This window comes from Pleurodeles waltl, chromosome 9 (assembly GCF_031143425.1).
Source record: "Pleurodeles waltl isolate 20211129_DDA chromosome 9, aPleWal1.hap1.20221129, whole genome shotgun sequence".
NCBI lineage: Eukaryota > Metazoa > Chordata > Amphibia > Caudata > Salamandridae > Pleurodeles > Pleurodeles waltl.
In genome coordinates this window covers 1,126,769,263-1,126,790,535 of record NC_090448.1, presented here as the reverse complement: position 1 = coordinate 1,126,790,535, position 21,273 = coordinate 1,126,769,263, and the positions used below count along the sequence as shown (strand labels likewise).

At 46.7% G+C, this 21,273-nt stretch overlaps 1 protein-coding gene across 1 annotated transcript in view; it reads left to right on the top strand.

Moving 5' to 3' along the window:
* EIF2S1 (eukaryotic translation initiation factor 2 subunit alpha) overlaps nucleotides 1–21,273 on the top strand; it is a 102,111-nt gene that overhangs the window by 39,532 nt on the left and 41,306 nt on the right. Inside the window, exon 5 of the mRNA XM_069208877.1 lies at nucleotides 3,529–3,635. Coding sequence (XP_069064978.1) covers nucleotides 3,529–3,635 — 107 coding nt within the window. The remainder of the gene's footprint in view (nucleotides 1–3,528; nucleotides 3,636–21,273) is intronic.

Sequence of the window (21,273 nt, the reverse complement as noted above, 5' to 3'; positions counted from 1 at the left end):
CATAGCCATTGTCCCAAACGCAAGACTGCACATGAGGCCCTTACAACAGTGCCTAGCCTCACAGTGGTCTCAAGCACAGGGTCACCTTCTAGATCTGGTGTTGCTAGACCGCCAAACTTACCTCTCGCTTCTATGGTGGAACAGTATAAATTTAAACATAGGGCGGCCTTTCCAAGACCCAGTGCCAGAGTACGTAATAACAACAGATGCTTCCATGACAGGGTGGGGAGCACATCTCAATCAACACAACATAAGAGGACAATGGAACATATATCAAACAAAACTGCATATAAATCATCTAGAATTATTAGCAGTTTTTCAAGCACTAAAAGCTTTCCAACCAATCATAACCCACAAATACATCCTTGTCAAAACAGACAACATGACAACGATGTATTATCTAAACAAACAAGGAGGAACACATTCAACGCAGTTAAGCTTGTTAGCTCAAAAAATATGGAAGTGGGCAATCCACCATCAGATTGGTCTAATAGCACAGTTTATTCCGGGGATCCAGAATCAGCTGGCAGACAATCTCTCTCGAGATCACCAGCAAGTCCACGAATGGGAAATCCACCCACAGATTCTGTACACCTACTTCACACTCTGGGGAACACCACAAATAGACTTATTTGCAACAAAAGAGAACGCAAAATGCCAAAACTTCGCGTCCAGATACCCACACAAGCAATCCCAAGGCAATGCCCTATGGATGAACTGGTCAGGAATATTTGCTTACGCTTTTCCTCCTCTCCCTCTCCTTCCTTACCTAGTAAACAAATTGAGTCAAAACAAACTCAAACTCATTTTAATAGCACCAACTTGGGCAAGACAACCCTGGTACACAACACTGCTAGATCTGTCTGTAGTACCACACATCAAACTGCCCAACAAACCAGATCTGTTAACGCAACACAACCAACAGATCAGACACCCGGACCCAGCATCGCTGAATCTAGCAATCTGGCTCCTGAAATCCTAGAATTCGGACACTTGCAACTTAGCCAAGAGTGTATGGAAGTCATAAAGCAGGCCAGAAGGCCATCCACTAGACACTGCTACGCAAGTAAGTGGAAAAGATTTGTTTGGTATTGCCATCATAATCAGATACAACCGCTAGATGCAACTCCAAAACATATAGTAAATTACTTGCTCCATTTACAAAAAGCAAAGCTAGCCTTCTCTTCTATTAAAATACACCTTGCAGCAATATCTGCATACCTGCAAACTACCTATTCAACTTCCTTGTATAGGATACCAGTTATCAAAGCATTTATAGAAGGGCTTAAAAGAATTATACCACCAAGAACACCACCTGTTCCTTCATGGAACCTAAACGTGGTTCTAACAAGACTCATGGGCCCACCTTTCGAACCCATGCACTCTTGCGGAATACAATTCCTAACCTGGAAAGTTGCCTTTCTCATCGCCATTACATCTCTAAGAAGAGTAAGTGAAATTCAAGCGTTCACAACACAAGAGCCTTTTATACAAATACATAAAAATAAGGTCGTCCTACGACCTAATCCAAAATTTTTACCAAAAGTTATTTCACCATTCCATCTAAATCAAACGGTAGAACTACCAGTATTTTTCCCACAGCCAGATTCTGTGGCTGAAAGAGCACTACATACATTAGATGTCAAAAGAGCATTAATGTACTACATTGACAGAACAAAGAACATCAGAAAAACTAAACAGCTATTTATTGCATTCCAAAAACCTCATGCAGGTAACCCAATATCAAAACAAGGTATAGCCAGATGGATAGTTAAATGCATCCAAATCTGCTACCTTAAAGCAAAAAGACAACTGCCCATTACTCCCAGGGCACATTCAACAAGGAAAAAAGGTGCTTCAATGGCCTTTTTAGGAAACATCCCAATGCAGGAAATATGTAAGGCAGCCACTTGGTCTACGCCTCACACATTCACCAAACACTACTGTATAGATGTGCTATCCGCACAACAAGCTACAGTAGGTCAAGCTGTATTAAGAACTCTATTTCAGACAACTTCTACTCCTACAGGCTAAACCACCGCTTATGGGGAACTAACTGCTTACTAGTCTATGCATACCATGTGTATCTACAGCGACAGATGCCATCGAACTGAAAATGTCACTTACCCAGTGTACATCTGTTCGTGGCATCAGTCGCTGAGATTCACATGGACCCACCCACCTCCCCGGAAGCCTGTAGCAGTTCAGAAGTTACCTTCAATTTTGTACATTTGTATATATTACTTAATCCTTTAATAGGTACATACTTACATTTTTCATTGCGCGGGCACTATTACTATAGTACAACTCCTACCTCACCCTCTGCGGGGAAAACAATCGAAGATGGAGTCGACGCCCATGCGCAATGAGCACAGAAGGTGGAGTCACTCGGTCCCGTGACTCGAAAACACTTCTTCGAAGAAAAACAACTTGTAACACTCCGACCCAACACCAGATGGCGAGCTCATGCATACCATGTGAATCTCAGCGACTGATGCCACGAACAGATGTACACTGGGTAAGTGACATTTTCATTCCCTCGTGGTTTCAACGGCATTCCAGCATTTGTGAGGAAATCTGATACCCAGGGACCTTACATGATGGAGCTTTGCAAATTAGTGTTTACTTTTTTTGTTAGTGCATTGTGTTTAATTTTTTTAGTGCTTGCACAATTTAAAGGTTATTCACATACTTTTCTAAATGCAGGACTTGTGGTTTAGCACCACAGAGCAGTCAATGATCCCTTTGCCATTTCAGTTAAGGTGCTGGCTATGCTCAGAGAGCTCAGTGGCTAATTGGAAGCCTCTTTGGATTGGATCTGGGGCATGGAGTACACTTTTTCACAGGTCTCAAGAGGAAATCCGTTTTTAATTAATATAGTTTAAAAAATACTTAGTTTAGTAACAGTCATCTACGTTATACTCCAATTGAACTCTATTGAACTTGCTGATTTTTTTTATATATATCGTTACTATTTACACATAGTTATTTTCTAGCTGTACTCTGGTATCCTGGAAATGAGTTTCTGCATAAGTGAAAAAAATCTGCACCAATGTGTGTTTCTAGGCATGGCAAAGACACCTGGAACCTGGCAACGTTTAAATGCTTTAGAATTGTAAGGTTATATTCCTGGAGAGCCTACATAAAACATTCTTCACTGTTTTACAATGCATCTCATTCCTGTACTGATTAGGTGTGACCCTTTCAGAAGTTGTGTGCTTTGTGTTGTGGAATCTGGAATGTGACTGAATCCCAGTATAGTCATGTGCTTATTCTGCTACTAAACATTTAAGATGTGATGTTTTTTGCCTTAAAATAATCTAATTAAAATCTAGAATATTTCCCTTCCATTCTGTTGGTTAGGTAGCCTTACATATGGGACTGTAGTTGAACACTCCTGTGGTTACGAGGTCTTCTCACCTAGAAGCATTGCTTACTTCCTGTGCAACACACTGATCTCAGAAGATTGTAAAGAAGTAGTGTAGTAGAGCAACTTTCCTTACTCCCTTTCTCTTTGTTTTTATTCAGTGACCCATCGATTTTGGATGAGCTTGATTTGATAGAAGAGGAAAGGCGTGTGCTTATTGACAACATAAACCGGCGTCTCACTCCACAAGCAGTCAAAATCCGTGCAGGTAGGTAACAGAGTTAACATTAACCTTGCTACTATATTTTATTATTGATTTAACAAAAGATGAAGCACATCTCCTACTTTCCATTATGACCACAACCTCTGTTCCACCTACAGCTGTAAGGGAAGAGTTAAGGGTGTACAGGGGTGGCTGCAACAGAGGGAGAAGCATTTAACTATAATGTTGTCCTAGAGTGTTCCAAGCTTCAAAATCCTGCTTTCAGCCCAACACCTGCGCCCCCACCTGGGTGGCATAGCTCAGAACCTCAGTATGGCATCCGTGTAACTAGGGATAAAGTCTTGAGGGTGGATCTTCAATTCCCTCTTTAGCTTAGCAAATTCCTTTTTCAATTTCTCAAAAATGACTGGGAGAGAAATTTTCATTTAAATTGGCTTGCAATTTAACCAGGAATCGGATAGATGCTTCCATTTTCAGTTAAAGTCCTTTCTGGTACTGTGCTGCCCTTATTCATGTGTGTCTATCTTCTGCAGATAACTAGTAGAACAGTAATGCAGAGTGAAAAATCACCACAAATTTGAAAGGTAAAAAATGGGAATGGAGCTCACATTAGGAAATGTGACGCAGAAGAGGAGCAGTTCTAGTACAAAGTCTATGGCAGATATTGGAATGCTAAGTGTATGAAGTTTGCTCTGTATGTACTATCTCAAAGTTTGAGATAGTGTGCACAGAGTCCAAGGGTTCCCCTTAGAGGTTGATAGTGGCAAGAATGGATAATACTAATGCCTTATTTGTGGTAGTGTGGTCGAGCAGTAGGCTTATCAGAGGGTAGTGTTAAGCATTTGTTGTACACACACAGGAAATAAATGGGAACACGCACTCAAAGACTTAACTCCAGGCCAATAGGTTTTTATATAGGAAAATATTATTTTCTTAATTTATTTTAGAACCACAAGATTCAGAATACAAGTAAGTACATAAATTGTAAGGTTCTTGGCATAGGTAAATATAGAACTTTGAATGAAAATGTAATGTACACAGTTCGGCATAAAATGGCAATAAGCTATTTTAAAAGTGGACACAGTGCAAAATTCAACCATTCCTGTGGGAGGTAAGTAAAGGTTAGTTTGTCAGGTAAGTAAAGCACTTACAAGTTCAGTCTCTGGGGCATAGGCAGCCCACCGTTGGGGGTTCAAGTCAACCCCAAACACCCAGCAACACAGGGCCGGTCAGGTGCAGCGGTCAAAGAGGTGCCCAAACAACATAGGCGCCTATGGTGACTAGAGGTGCTCTGGTCCCAGTCTGCTAGCAGGTAAGTACCTGCGTCCTCGGGGAGCAGACCAGAGGGGTTTTGTAGAGCACAGGGGGGTCCCAAACAGGCACACAATTCACCCTCAGCGGCACAGGGGCGGCCGGGTGCAGTGTGCAAACAAGGCGTCGGGTTTTGTGTTGAAATCAATGGAGGGACCTGGGGGTCACTCTGGCGATGCAGGCAGGGCACAAGGGGGCTTCTCGGGCCAGCCACCGACTGGGCAAGAAGGAGGGTCGCCTTCTGGTCACTACTGCACCGGTAGTTGGTTCCTCTCGGGGCTGCGGATGCAGTGCTTCTTCCAGGCGTCAGGTTCTTGTGTTGAAATCAATGGCGGGACCAGGGAGTCACTCTGGTGAAGCAGGCATGGCACAAGGGGGCTTCTCGGGCCAGCCACCGACTGGGCAAGAAGGAGGGTCATCTGCTGGTCCCTCCTGCACTGGTAGTTGGTTCCTTTCGGGCCTGGGGGCCTGCGGGTGCAGTGCTTCTTCCAGGCGTCTGGTTCTTAGTTACCGGGTAGTCGCGGTCAGGGGAATCCTCTGAATTCTCTCTGCAGGCATCGTGTAGGGGTGCAGGGAGGTAGTCTCAGGGTGGACATGCCGTGGGAGTCGCCTGGGGGTCCTCACTGCAGTGTTGGTTTCTCTGGACACGGGCCAGGGGCGACGGGTGCAGAGTGTTGGGGACTCACTCTTCAGGGGTGAGGCGAGAGTCTGTTTAAAGATGGTTTCTTCTTGTTGCTTTGAACAGCGCCGCTGTCCACAGAAGTTTCTTGGTCCTTTGGGTTTGCAGTGCAGTCCTCTGAGTCGGCAGAGGTCGCAGGGCCCGCTGGATGCATCGCTGTTGCAAGTTCTTTGAATCCGGGGACAGGCCGGTAGGGCTGGGGCCAAAGTAGTTGTCGTCTCCTTCTTCTCTGCGGTGTTTTCAGGTCAGCAGTCCTCCTTCTTGTTAGGTCGTCAGGAATCTGAAATCCTGGGTTCAGGGTCTCCCCTAAATACTGAATTTAGAGGTGTGTTAGGGTCACTGGACAGTAGCCAATGGCTACTGTCCTTGAGGGTGGCTACATCCTCCTTGTGCTACCTCCCTTTGGGGAGGGGAGCACATTCCTATCGGGCTAAATCCTCCAAAATAAGATGGAGGATTTTCCAAGGAGGGGTGTCACTTCAGCTCTGGTCACCTTAGGGGTGGACCTGGCTGAGGGGGTGACTCCTCCTTGTTTTTCTCATTATCTCCCCGGACTTGCCGCAAAACGTGGGGGGCTGTGTTCCTGGGGGGAGGGTGCATCTCCACTAGCTGGAGTGCCCTGGGGCATTGTAACACGAAGCCTGAGCCTTTAAGGCTCACTGCTAGGTGTCACATTTCCTGCAAGGGGGGAGGTGTGAAGCACCTCCTCCCAGTGCAGGCTTTGTTTCTGGCTTCAGAGAGCGCAAAGCTTCTCACCCCTGGGGGTCAGAAACTCGTCTCTCCGTGGCAGGGTGGTACAGGCCAGTCATTCCTGCACTAAAGGATTGGGTAAAATACAGGGGACATCTCCAAGATGCTCTCTGTGTGCATTTTTTTTTTTTTTTTTTTTTTTTTTTTAAATAAATCCAACACTTGCATCAATGTGGGTTTATTATTCTGAGAAGTTTGGTACCAAACTTCCCATTATTCAGTGTAGCCATTATGGAACTGTGGAGTTCGTTTTGACAAACTCCCAGACCATATACTTAATATGGCTACCCTGCACTTACAATCTCTAAGAATGGACTTAGACACTGTAGGGGCATAGTCCTCATGCAGCTGTGCCCTCACCTGTGGTATAGTGCACTCTGCCTTAGGGCTGTAAGGCCTGCTAGAGGGGTGACCTACCTATGCCACATGCAGTGCGTTGTGGGCGTGGCACTCTGAGGGGGGTGCCATGTCGACTTTGCCTTTCTCTCCTCACCCACACACACAATCTGCACTGGCAGTGTGCATGTGTTAGGTGAGGGGTTCCCTAGGGTGGCACAACCCATGCTTCAGCCCTTAGGGACCTTCCCTGGTCACAGGGCCCTTGGTACCACTGGTACCTTTTACAAGGGACTTATCTGCATGCCAGAGGTGTGCCAATTGTGGAAACAATGGTACATGTTTAGTGAAAGGACACTAATGCCGGGGCCTGGTTAGCAGGATCCCAGCACACTCAAGTCAAGTCAGCATCAATAGCAGGCAAAAAGTGGGTGTGTGTGTGGGGGTGGGGTGGTAACTGAAACAAGGAGCCATTTTCCTACACTGTGTGCATTAGGATTAGATAAATGATCCAGAGGAAAGCGCAGAGAGGAAGAAAATAACAATTTAGATGAAACAGTGATGGTTCGGATGGATACTACTAACCGCAGATTCCTCATCTTAGAAAACTCCCCAGACTGTAATCGGAAAACCTTACTCTAGCAGTGCTCTTGTGTGCTGCTAGACAGTGCTGTTCAGCTCCGTATGATTCCAGACCACACAGTGCATGACCGATCGGAGACCAATTTAAGCGCCTCCCCTGTGCACTGTCAGCTCCTTTCTTTGTGTCTTCCAAAGCTGATCTAGAGCTCTGCTCCTAATTTTGTTTGCCTTTTGATGACTCCTGAAAATCGAGAAAAATCCAGTGTGCTTGAGAATGATATCCACTCCTAAGATTACAGGTTTCAAACCATGCTGCGACTGTAGAAAACAGATGTGCGTCACAGACCTGCATGAAGAACGCCTTTGGCGCTTGGCCCACGTCTCAAAGTCCTGCAGCGCCTTGAGACCCTATGGGTGATTAGACACACTTTACAAATCCACGATAGATTGATTGCAGCAAGTGTGCACAGGTGATCCAGGACTGAGAAGCAAAACTACGTTGCCGAACAAAAGTAGAAGTTTGGGTCTCTATATGTCCTGCTTCCGCCCCCAAGTCAAAGGTGCAGACTCACTCCCGCTTTTCAGAATGCTTCTTTCAGAAGATCAGCTGCATGGTTGAAGTCGTCTGGTAAATCTAAATTGAAGTCCAAACTCAAGAACAAGAAAGCGAAGCAGAGCTCGACCCACTTCCTGCCACTCTGTATACAAAGAGAAAGCAAAAGGCCATCACGATGTTAGCCCGTCTCCTTCCAGGGTTCCGATTGCATAGCGAATTCCTGTTTTGATCCCAATGCGCCTCTAATTTCCCAGGCCATAGGTGATGTAGCAAATTGACACCTTTAATGAGGCCATGCTGCAGATATTTGTAGTGTTTCCTGCTTACTTTGTCCCGCCTTCAGTCCCAAGGATTCACACGGGCCCTTGGTCGGATTACCACTGTCTGATCCACTTGCACCCTTTACGGGCCCAGTACAGACTCTGGTTCAGACTTCCACCCAAGCTTCCTGACCTATGCTGGATCCTCCCTTGTCGACACCAGTACATATGCCACCAGCTCCAAAGGAGGATCTTGTGCTGAGTCCAGTGTCTGTCCCCCGATTCAACTTCAGCCTGATCCCTGTATATGTTGTGATACGAAATTACTAAACCGCTCTGATCCAGTGCATCTACTGCGGCTGACATACCATCAGATGCTTTTCACTTTTTTGGTTCCGATCCTGATCAAAGCTTACTACCACCCAGAGATGATGATGGGGAAGAAGATGATCTACCACCTCTTTGTGATGCTGTCCCTTTTTACATGGACTTACAAGAGGCTAGTGAGCTTGATATTTCCCTTGATACAGGGTTGAACTCGCCATTTGGACATCCATTGGAAGAGAGTACATCATATACACTGGCAGCCCGAACAGCAGCTTAGGACTTGGGCATACAACTGCCCTCTATTGAGGATAAGACAAAAGCCCTTATGGAAATCTTTGTTTTTCCCTTTTATAGAGTCCCTTCCTGATCCCTTAATGGGCCCCTGGTCAGATCCCTGCTCTTGCCCACTGGTGTATAGGCAGGTGGCCAGACGTCACAGACCGGCACCTGTCGTTATTGCCTTAATAACGTCCTATTCCAGAGTCTGATTCTTCAGGCTTTAACCAGCATGGTGAACCCCAGTGCATTGCCCCCAATTTGACCAACTAGGAAGTGCAAGAGGATTGAAGTGCTTGGAAAACAAACGTTCTCCTTGACTACCCTAACATTCAAATTGGTTAGTGTGAGAAGGTAGCCTCTTTCTAGCCTTGTTACCCCCACTTTTGGCCTGTTTGTGAGTGTATGTCAGGGTGTTTGTCACTGTTTTCACTGTCTCACTGGGATCCTGATAGCCAGGCCTCAGTGCTCATAGTGAAAACACTATGTTTTCAGTATGTTTGTTATGTGTCACTGGGATCCTGCTGGTCAGGACCCCAGTGCTCATAGGTTTGTGGCCTATATGTATGTGTCACTGGGACCCTGTCACACAGGGCCCCAGTGCTCATAGGTGTGCATGTATATGTTCCCTGTGTGGTGCCTAACTGTCTCACTGAGGCTCTGCTAACCAGAACCTCAGTGGTTATGCTCTCTCGTTACTTTCAAATTGTCACTAACAGGCTAGTGACCAATTTTACCAATTTACATTGGCTTACTGGAACACCCTTATAATTCCCTAGTATATGGTACTGAGGTACCCAGGGTATTGGGGTTCCAGGAGATCCCTATGGGCTGCAGCAATTCTTTTGCCACCCATAGGGAGCTCTGACAATTCTTACACAGGCCTGCCACTGCAGCCTGAGTGAAATAACGTCCACGTTATTTCACAGCCATTTTACACTGCACTTAAGTAACTTATAAGTCACCTATATGTCTAACCTTTACTTGGTAAAGGTTAGGTGCAAAGTTACTTAGTGTGAGGGCACCCTGGCACTAGCCAAGGTGCCCCCACATTGTTCAGAGCCAATTCACTGAACTTTGTGAGTGCGGGACACCATTACACGTGTGCACTACATATAGGTCACTACCTATATGTAGCTTCACCATGGTAACTCCGAATATGGCCATGTAACATGTCTATGATCATGGAATTGCCCCCTCTATGCCATCCTGGCATTGTTGGTACAATTCCATGATCCCAGTGGTCTGTAGCACAGACCCTGGTACTGCCAGACTGCCCTTCCTGGGGTTTCACTGCAGCTGCTGCTGCTGCCAACCCCTCAGACAGGCAGCTGCCCTCCTGGGGTCCAGCCAGGCCTGGCCCAGGATGGCAGAACAAAGAACTTCCTCTGAGAGAGGGTGTGACACCCGCTCCCTTTGGAAAATGGTGTGAAGGCAGGGGAGGAGTAGCCTCCCCCAGCCTCTGGAAATGCTTTGTTGGGCACAGATGTGCCCAATTCTGCATAAGCCAGTCTACACCGGTTCAGGGACCCCTTAGCCCCTGCTCTGGCACGAAACTGGACAAAGGAAAGGGGAGTGACCACTCCCCTGACCTGCACCTCCCCTGGGAGGTGTCCAGAGCTCCTCCAGTGTGCTCCAGACCTCTGCCATCTTGGAAACAGAGGTGCTGCTGGCACACTGGACTGCTCTGAGTGGCCAGTGCCACCAGGTGACGTCAGAGACTCCTGCTGATAGGCTCCTTCAGGTGTTAGTAGCCTTTCCTCTCTCCTAGGTAGCCAAACCCTCTTTTCTGGCTATTTAGGGTCTCTGTCTCTGGGGAAACTTTAGATAACGAATGCATGAGCTCAGCCGAGTTCCTCTGCATCTCCCTCTTCACCTTCTGATAAGGAATCGACCGCTGACCGCGCTGGAAGCCTGCAAACCTGCAACATAGTAGCAAAGACGACTACTGCAACTCTGTAATGCTGATCCTGCCGCCTTCTCGACTGTTTTCCTGCTTGTGCATGCTGTGGGGGTAGTCTGCCTCCTCTCTGCACCAGAAGCTCCGAAGAAATCTCCCGTGGGTCGACGGAATCTTCCCCCTGCAACCGCAGGCACCAAAAAGCTGCATCTCCGGTCCCTTGGGTCTCCTCTCAGCACGACGAGCGAGGTCCCTCGAATCCAGCGACACCGTCCAAGTGACCCCCACAGTCCAGTGACTCTTCAGCCCAAGTTTGGTGGAGGTAAGTCCTTGCCTCACCTCGCTGGGCTGCATTGCTGGGAACCGCGACTTTGCAAGCTTCTCCGGCCCCTGTGCACTTCCGGCGGAAATCCTGTGTGCACAGCCAAGCCTGGGTCCACGGCACTCTAACCTGCATTGCACGACTTTCTAAGTTGGTCTCCGGCGACGTGGGACTCCTTTGTGCAACTTCGGCGAGCACCGTTTCACGCATCCTCGTAGTGCCTGTTTCTGGCACTTCTCCGGGTGCTACCTGCTTCAGTGAGGGCTCTTTGTCTTGCTCGACGTCCCCTCTCTCTGCAGGTCCAATTTGCGACCTCCTGGTCCCTCCTGGGCCCCAGCAGTGTCCAAAAACGCCAAACGCACGATTTGCGTGTAGCAAGGCTTGTTGGCGTCCATCCGGCGGGAAAACACTTCTGCACGACTCTCCAAGGCGTGAGGGATCCATCCTCCAAAGGGGAAGTCTCTAGCCCTTGTCGTTCCTGCAGTATTCACAGTTCTTCAGCCTAGTAAGAGCTTCTTTGCACCAACCGCTGGCATTTCTTGGGCATCTGCCCATCTCCGAGCTGCTTGTGACTTTTGGACTTGGTCCCCTTGTTCCACAGGTACCTTCAGTCAGGAATCCATCGTTGTTGCATTGCTGATTTGTGTTTTCCTTGCATTCTCCCTCTAACACGACTATTTTGTCCTTAGGGGAACTTTGGTGCACTTTGCACTCACTTTTCAGGGTCTTGGGGAGGGTTATTTTTCTAACTCTCACTATTTTCTGATAGTCCCAGCGACCCTCTACAAGGTCACATAGGTTTGGGGTCCATTCGTGGTTCACATTCCACTTTTGGAGTATATGGTTTGTGTTGCCCCTATCCCTATGTTTCCCCATTGCATCCTTTTGTAACTATACATTGTTTGCACTGTTTTCTAAGACTATACTGCATATTTTTGCTATTGTGTATATATATCTTGTGTATATTTCCTATCCTCTCACTGAGGGTACACTCTAAGATACTTTGGCATATTGTCATAAAAATAAAGTACCTTTATTTTTAGTATAACTGTGTATTGTGTTTTCTTATGATATTGTGCATATGACACTAAGTGGTACTGTAGTAGCTTCACACGTCTCCTAGTTCAGCCTAAACTGCTCTGCTAAGCTACCATTATCTATCAGCCTAAGCTGCTAGACACCCTATACACTAATAAGGGATAACTGGGCCTGGTGCAAGGTGCAAGTACCCCTTGGTACTCACTACAAGCCAGTCCAGCCTCCTACATTGGTTGTGCAGTGGTGGGATAAGTGCTTGAGACTACTTACCACTCTTGTCATTGTACTTTTCATAAGAGAAAAATATACAAAACAAGGTCAGTGTATATACACATAGCCAAAAAGTTTTGCATTTCCTCTTTTCACTCTTTTCTAAGTGCTGAAAAGTACTTCTAAACTTTCAAAAAGTTCTTAAAAGTTTAAAAAGTTTTTTCTGTCTTTCCAAAAAGTTCTGAAAACTTTTTTTTCTCTTTGTCTATCACTTTAACTCTCTCTAAAAATGTCTGGCACAGGCCAAAAAGTTGAACTGTCCAAACTTGCATATGATCACCTTAGCTGGAAAGGAGCAAGGAGTCTCTGCATAGAGAGAGGTTTGAGTGTAGGGAAGAATCCTTCCTTAGAACTGTTAATTAATATGCTTAGAGTACAGGATAAGGCCATAAGTGCCCAATCTGTAGAAAAAGTAGCTAATGGTTCTCAATCTGATCCAGGGACTCCCCCAGGAAAAGGTTCAGGAAAGAAACTCCTCAGCCTGCCCATTACTAGACAGTCTAGCATAGTTGGTACAGAGGTTGAATCACATCATACTGATGATGTGCTCTCACATTATGCTGGTAGCCAAGCTGTTAGGGTGCCCTCTGTAAGGGACAGGTCTCCTTCTGTTCATTCCCATCATACCTCTGTATCTAGAAATGTCCCTCCCACCCACCCTGATGACAGATTGTTGGAAAGGGAGCTCAATAGATTGAGAGTGGAGCAAACCAGACTGAAGCTCAAGAAGCAACAGCTGGATTTGGATAGACAGTCTTTAGAAATAGAGAGGGAAAGACAGAAAATGGGTTTAGATACCCATGGTGGCAGCAGCAGTATTCCCCATAGTCATCCTGCAAAAGAGCATGATTCCAGGAATCTGCATAAGATAGTTCCCCCTTACAAGGAGGGGGATGACATTAACAAGTGGTTTGCTGCACTTGAGAGGGCCTGTGCTGTACAGGATGTCCCTCAAAGACAGTGGGCTGCTATCCTATGGCTATCATTTACTGGAAAAGGTAGGGATAGGCTCCTTACTGTAAAAGAAAATGATGCTAACAATTTCCAAGTTCTTAAGAATGCACTCCTGGATGGTTATGGCTTAACCACTGAACAGTACAGGATCAAGTTCAGAGATACCAAAAAGGAGTCTTCACAAGACTGGGTTGATTTCATTGACCAGGCAGTGAAGGCCTTGGAGGGGTGGTTACATGGCAGTAAAGTTACTGATTATGAAAGCCTGTATAACACAATCCTGAGAGAGCATATACTTAATAATTGTGTGTCTGATTTGTTGCACCAGTACCTAGTAGACTCTGATCTGACCTCTCCCCAAGAATTGGGAAAGAAGGCAGACAAATGGGTCAGAACAAGGGTGAACAGAAAAGTTCATACAGGGGGTGACAAAGATGGCAATAAGAAGAAAGATGGTGAAAAATCTCAAGATAAGCATGGGGATAAGGGTAAAACCAAAGATCCCACTTCAAATCTTAAACACTCTTCAGAGGGTGGGGATAAAACAAATTCTTCCTCTTCTTCCCAACCTGCACACATTAACAAGCCTTGGTGCTTTGTGTGTAAAAATAGAGGCCATAGGCCAGGGGATAAGTCCTGTCCAGGTAAACCCCCTGAGCCTACCACCACTAATACATCAAGCTCTAGTGCCCCTAGCAGTAGTGGTACTAGTGGTGGGACTGCTGGCAACAGTCAAGCAAAGGGTGTAGTTGGGTTCACTTATGGGTCCATAGTGGAAACTGATGTAATCAGTCCCAAGACAGTTTCTGTCACACCTAGTGGCATTGGCCTTGCCACACTGGCTGCTTGTCCCCTTACAATGGATAAGTACAGGCAGACAGTTTCAATAAATGGTGTTGAGGCCTTGGCCTACAGGGACACAGGTGCCAGTTTCACTTTGGTGACTGAAAACCTAGTGCCTCCTGAACAACACATCATTGGACAACAGTATAAGATTATTGATGTCCATAACTCCACTAAGTTTCTTCCCTTAGCTATAATTCAGTTTAGTTGGGGTGGAGTTACTGGCCCTAAGCAGGTGGTGGTATCACCTAGCTTACCTGTAGACTGTCTCTTAGGTAATGACCTAGAGGCCTCAGGTTGGGCTGATGTAGAGTTTTATGCCCATGCAGCCATGCTGGGCATCCCTGAGGAATTGTTCCCTCTCATTTCAAGTGAAATGAAAAAGCAAAGGAGAGAAGGCCTGAAAACTCAGGATCCCTCTCCATCAACAGGTAAAAAGGGTATCACAGTATCCCCTAACCACCCTACCATTCAGGATACCATTCCTGTGGTGGGAGAAACCTCTCCTGGGGTGGCACCTGTTCCAAGGGAATCATCAGCTGGCAAAGCTGGACTCCCTGAGGTGGAAGTACCTCTCTGTGGGATAACTAACATTGGTGAGAAAAACAGCACCATTTTAGTTAACATGGAGTATCCCTCCAGCCCTCCCAGAGAAACTTTAGTGCAGAAACCCTGCACTACCTCACAACACTTAGGACAGCATCCCTGCCCTAGTGTGGAGCTCATAGGACAGCATCCCTGCCCTGCTCCAACTCAAGAGAAACAGCATCCCTGTTCTCTCTTCCAGCCAGATGGACAAAGTTTTTGCCCAGCTATGGCTTTTCTGAGACAGCATCCCTGTCTGGCATTTCCATCACTACAAATAGGTTCAGTGGACAATTCCCACTGCTCTAAACTAAAACTTACTGATAGAAACTCTGAAAATACATCTTCACATTGTTGCTTAGCTAAAAAACTTCAAACAGGGTGGTTTACATCCCCACAGGGAAGTAACCATATAGTGGATGATAAAGGGAGTAACCAGTCTATTGCAGAGCTACTCTCTACTTATCACCACTTAGACAATAAAGTCTCAACTGGCCAAGGTTAGCCTTATTGTCCTTCGTTTGGGGGGGGGTTGTGTGAGAAGGTAGCCTCTTTCTAGCCTTGTTACCCCCACTTTTGGCCTGTTTGTGAGTGTATGTCAGGGTGTTTGTCACTGTTTTCACTGTCTCACTGGGATCCTGATAGCCAGGCCTCAGTGCTCATAGTGAAAACACTATGTTTTCAGTATGTTTGTTATGTGTCACTGGGATCCTGCTGGTCAGGACCCCAGTGCTCATAGGTTTGTGGCCTATATGTATGTGTCACTGGGACCCTGTCACACAGGGCCCCAGTGCTCATAGGTGTGCATGTATATGTTCCCTGTGTGGTGCCTAACTGTCTCACTGAGGCTCTGCTAACCAGAACCTCAGTGGTTATGCTCTCTCGTTACTTTCAAATTGTCACTAACAGGCTAGTGACCAATTTTACCAATTTACATTGGCTTACTGGAACACCCTTATAATTCCCTAGTATATGGTACTGAGGTACCCAGGGTATTGGGGTTCCAGGAGATCCCTATGGGCTGCAGCAATTCTTTTGCCACCCATAGGGAGCTCTGACAATTCTTACACAGGCCTGCCACTGCAGCCTGAGTGAAATAACGTCCACGTTATTTCACAGCCATTTTACACTGCACTTAAGTAACTTATAAGTCACCTATATGTCTAACCTTTACTTGGTAAAGGTTAGGTGCAAAGTTACTTAGTGTGAGGGCACCCTGGCACTAGCCAAGGTGCCCCCACATTGTTCAGAGCCAATTCACTGAACTTTGTGAGTGCGGGACACCATTACACGTGTGCACTACATATAGGTCACTACCTATATGTAGCTTCACCATGGTAACTCCGAATATGGCCATGTAACATGTCTATGATCATGGAATTGCCCCCTCTATGCCATCCTGGCATTGTTGGTACAATTCCATGATCCCAGTGGTCTGTAGCACAGACCCTGGTACTGCCAGACTGCCCTTCCTGGGGTTTCACTGCAGCTGCTGCTGCTGCCAACCCCTCAGACAGGCAGCTGCCCTCCTGGGGTCCAGCCAGGCCTGGCCCAGGATGGCAGAACAAAGAACTTCCTCTGAGAGAGGGTGTGACACCCGCTCCCTTTGGAAAATGGTGTGAAGGCAGGGGAGGAGTAGCCTCCCCCAGCCTCTGGAAATGCTTTGTTGGGCACAGATGTGCCCAATTCTGCATAAGCCAGTCTACACCGGTTCAGGGACCCCTTAGCCCCTGCTCTGGCACGAAACTGGACAAAGGAAAGGGGAGTGACCACTCCCCTGACCTGCACCTCCCCTGGGAGGTGTCCAGAGCTCCTCCAGTGTGCTCCAGACCTCTGCCATCTTGGAAACAGAGGTGCTGCTGGCACACTGGACTGCTCTGAGTGGCCAGTGCCACCAGGTGACGTCAGAGACTCCTGCTGATAGGCTCCTTCAGGTGTTAGTAGCCTTTCCTCTCTCCTAGGTAGCCAAACCCTCTTTTCTGGCTATTTAGGGTCTCTGTCTCTGGGGAAACTTTAGATAACGAATGCATGAGCTCAGCCGAGTTCCTCTGCATCTCCCTCTTCACCTTCTGATAAGGAATCGACCGCTGACCGCGCTGGAAGCCTGCAAACCTGCAACATAGTAGCAAAGACGACTACTGCAACTCTGTAATGCTGATCCTGCCGCCTTCTCGACTGTTTTCCTGCTTGTGCATGCTGTGGGGGTAGTCTGCCTCCTCTCTGCACCAGAAGCTCCGAAGAAATCTCCCGTGGGTCGACGGAATCTTCCCCCTGCAACCGCAGGCACCAAAAAGCTGCATCTCCGGTCCCTTGGGTCTCCTCTCAGCACGACGAGCGAGGTCCCTCGAATCCAGCGACACCGTCCAAGTGACCCCCACAGTCCAGTGACTCTTCAGCCCAAGTTTGGTGGAGGTAAGTCCTTGCCTCACCTCGCTGGGCTGCATTGCTGGGAACCGCGACTTTGCAAGCTTCTCCGGCCCCTGTGCACTTCCGGCGGAAATCCTGTGTGCACAGCCAAGCCTGGGTCCACGGCACTCTAACCTGCATTGCACGACTTTCTAAGTTGGTCTCCGGCGACGTGGGACTCCTTTGTGCAACTTCGGCGAGCACCGTTTCACGCATCCTCGTAGTGCCTGTTTCTGGCACTTCTCCGGGTGCTACCTGCTTCAGTGAGGGCTCTTTGTCTTGCTCGACGTCCCCTCTCTCTGCAGGTCCAATTTGCGACCTCCTGGTCCCTCCTGGGCCCCAGCAGTGTCCAAAAACGCCAAACGCACGATTTGCGTGTAGCAAGGCTTGTTGGCGTCCATCCGGCGGGAAAACACTTCTGCACGACTCTCCAAGGCGTGAGGGATCCATCCTCCAAAGGGGAAGTCTCTAGCCCTTGTCGTTCCTGCAGTATTCACAGTTCTTCAGCCTAGTAAGAGCTTCTTTGCACCAACCGCTGGCATTTCTTGGGCATCTGCCCATCTCCGAGCTGCTTGTGACTTTTGGACTTGGTCCCCTTGTTCCACAGGTACCTTCAGTCAGGAATCCATCGTTGTTGCATTGCTGATTTGTGTTTTCCTTGCATTCTCCCTCTAACACGACTATTTTGTCCTTAGGGGAACTTTGGTGCACTTTGCACTCACTTTTCAGGGTCTTGGGGAGGGTTATTTTTCTAACTCTCACTATTTTCTGATAGTCCCAGCGACCCTCTACAAGGTCACATAGGTTTGGGGTCCATTCGTGGTTCACATTCCACTTTTGGAGTATATGGTTTGTGTTGCCCCTATCCCTATGTTTCCCCATTGCATCCTTTTGTAACTATACATTGTTTGCACTGTTTTCTAAGACTATACTGCATATTTTTGCTATTGTGTATATATATCTTGTGTATATTTCCTATCCTCTCACTGAGGGTACACTCTAAGATACTTTGGCATATTGTCATAAAAATAAAGTACCTTTATTTTTAGTATAACTGTGTATTGTGTTTTCTTATGATATTGTGCATATGACACTAAGTGGTACTGTAGTAGCTTCACACGTCTCCTAGTTCAGCCTAAACTGCTCTGCTAAGCTACCATTATCTATCAGCCTAAGCTGCTAGACACCCTATACACTAATAAGGGATAACTGGGCCTGGTGCAAGGTGCAAGTACCCCTTGGTACTCACTACAAGCCAGTCCAGCCTCCTACAGTTAGTGCATTATATATATTTATCTATCGCAATAGGTAAATATTATCTTAACTATTTATCTGCAAGCATTTCACTATTGAAATATTGAGGAAAGATAAAATAATGTTATAAAAGCACACAAATAAACTTCAAGTACTGCTGCTCTTAAAAGTCTGTGTTTATGCGCTATGACTTAAATCTCAAAATATGATATTCCTAACACACATATTCCCTTACTATATAATCATGTATCTATATATTTATTGCTTTAGTCCTACTGTACAAGAGGCAGGCCTCGAAAAATTATAAAAATGTTACTAGACCTACTGGTTGAGAAACGTATATAATCCACTAAACCTAACTGTAATGTATTTGACCCGTAAACGGGTTTCAAATTGTGTGATCCTAGGCAAAAAGTTTACAGAGTTGCCTTTTTCTTCATTCTCACATATGATTGCACCTTCAAATATGTGAGCTCTGCATTTCTGCAGTACAAATAAAAACTTTTGTTTGATTAAGTAGACTAAAGTTTGCTGCAAGTATCACAAGAATCTAACCCACATATAGGGGACCCAGGACTTGCTTTTAGTTTACTAATAACATTGCCATCAGGGCAGGAGTGTTTCTCAGTTTGTTTAAACACTTACTTTGAATAAATACATTACTAAATCATGATGTGGTAGCATATTGTCATCTACACATAGTAAATCTCCAAGAAATGTCCAAAATCCTTTCCACTAGCTTGCATCTTTACTGATAAAACTATATAGTGTATTAACAATTTCAGAAAACCAATCCTTTGCACATCAACACAAAGGATTCTGATTTGTTTTCATCCTATTAAGATATTTCTTTCATCACCCAAATACAAAAATTGATTTTTTTCACAAATGCTGAAATAGATTTTGAAATGTTTGTACAGTTGACTTAGTCATTTAAATGTTGTGTGACACCCTATATCCTTGTATTTAACACTCTAAACAGCAGGCACATAGTTCGCCTTACAAAGTCCTGGAATTCGGCATTCAGAAATAAAATTAATTGTAAGAAAATCTGACTTTTTTTTTTACCTCTGTCTGTGAGCACAGAGCAAATGTGACATAAGAACAAGATTTAAAGGCATCTCCACTTTCTGACTGAATAGAACACCTGTTCTTTGTCAACTCGCCAGACAGGGCGCGCAAGTCCTAAAAATAGCTCGACCTGGTCAATTAGGGCTCGCCATAGCGAGTGGTCGAGTAGATTTTTCAAACCCTTAAGAGGGGGGGAAAAAATTACTCTCTCGACAGCTGTACTCTGTCTCACCATCACCCTATACATCTATCAGTCTATCATTTATCTCCACTCTCTGACTCGTCTCAAACTCATTCTACTACTGTGATCTCCAAAATAACCCTTCCTAGACTCCTCCTCCACTGCTCCTGGCTCACCGCAAACCTCAGTTTTCTACTATGATCCCCCAAACAGCGCTACTAAATTCTCTCTCATTTAACTCTCCTTTAAGTCATCCAAAAAAACCATTTTATTACTATGATCCCCCCCCCAATCCCTTTCTACAGACGCTTCCTTCCTCCATCTCTCCTTTATTCATCCCAAACCTCATCTTACTACTATGGTCTCCCAATTAACACTTCTGGATTCTTCCCTCCTCTATAGCGCCATTATTCTATTCAGTCCAACTAACAGACTCACGTCCGCTCAAATGAAATCATATCTCCCTACACTAATACTGTACTTGTATTCCCCTATACTAATCCACCACTAATCCTTTTGGGTCCTGGAGTAGCATGCTACTCGCCAAAAAGCAATTCAACTCCTCGTTAGGGGTAGAAGTGCTATATTAATAAAATTACAACTATAATTGGACGGATACACCCATGCCAGTGAGATCTTGCTGTTGGTCTTGGCAGACCGCAGGGCCTCACTGGCTCAAGCAATTCAGGATAGTAAAAATGCGACCAAATACCTAATTTGTGCTGGCCTCGTTATTACTGATTGTCTGGGAAGGGTGGTTAGAACTCCACTTCTATGCGTGGTTGTGCTCTACATAATTTTCTAAAGATGTACAGGTCTCTCATGTATTTACATTTTGATTGCTCATGCCTGATTGGCGATGAAGTGGATTCTGCCTTGGAGCCTTTCAAAGAAAATAGAGCCACAACACTGAACCAGTCAGTAGTCCCGTCCCAGGGCCTCTCCAAGCAGGAGCTTACAGTGTCGGACGGTTCCAGACAGCTGCCGGGCAGGATGGACAGTGGCACTGAACCAGTCAGTAGTCCCATCCCAGGGCCTTGCCAAGCAGGAGCTCGGTGTTGGACGGCTCCAGACAGCTTCCGGGCAGGGTGCGGGTGGCACTGAACCAGTCACTAGTCCCATCCCAGGGCCTCTCCAAGCAGAAGCATACAGGGTCAGACAGCTCAAGACAACTGCCGGGCAGGATGGACAGTGGTAATGAACCAGTCAGTTCCGTCCCAGGGCCTCTCCAAGCAGGAGCTTACAGTGTCGGACGGTTCCAGACAGCTGCCGGGCAGGGTGGAGGGTGCCACTGAACCAGTCATTAGTCCCATCCCAGGGCCTCTCCAAGCAGGAGCTTACAGTGTCGGACGGCTCCAGACAGCTGCCGGGCAGGGTGGAGGATGGCACTGAACCAGTCACAGTGTCGGACGGCTCCAGACAGCTGCCGGGCAGGGTGGAGGATGGAACTGAACCAGTCAGTAGTCCCATTCCAGGGCCTCTCCAAGCAGGAGCTTACAGTGTCGGACGGCTCGAGACAGCTGACTGGCAGGATGGACAGTGCCACTGAACCAGTCACTAGTCCCGTCCCAGGGCCTCTCCAAGCAGGAGCTTGCAGTGTCGGACGGCTCCAGACAGCTGCCGGGCAGGGTGGAGGATGGCACTGAACCAGTCAGTAGTCCCATTCCAGGGCCTCTCCAAGCAGGAGCTTACAGTGTCGGACGGCTCGAGACAGCTGACTGGCAGGATGGACAGTGCCACTGAACCAGTCACTAGTCCCGTCCCAGGGCCTCTCCAAGCAGG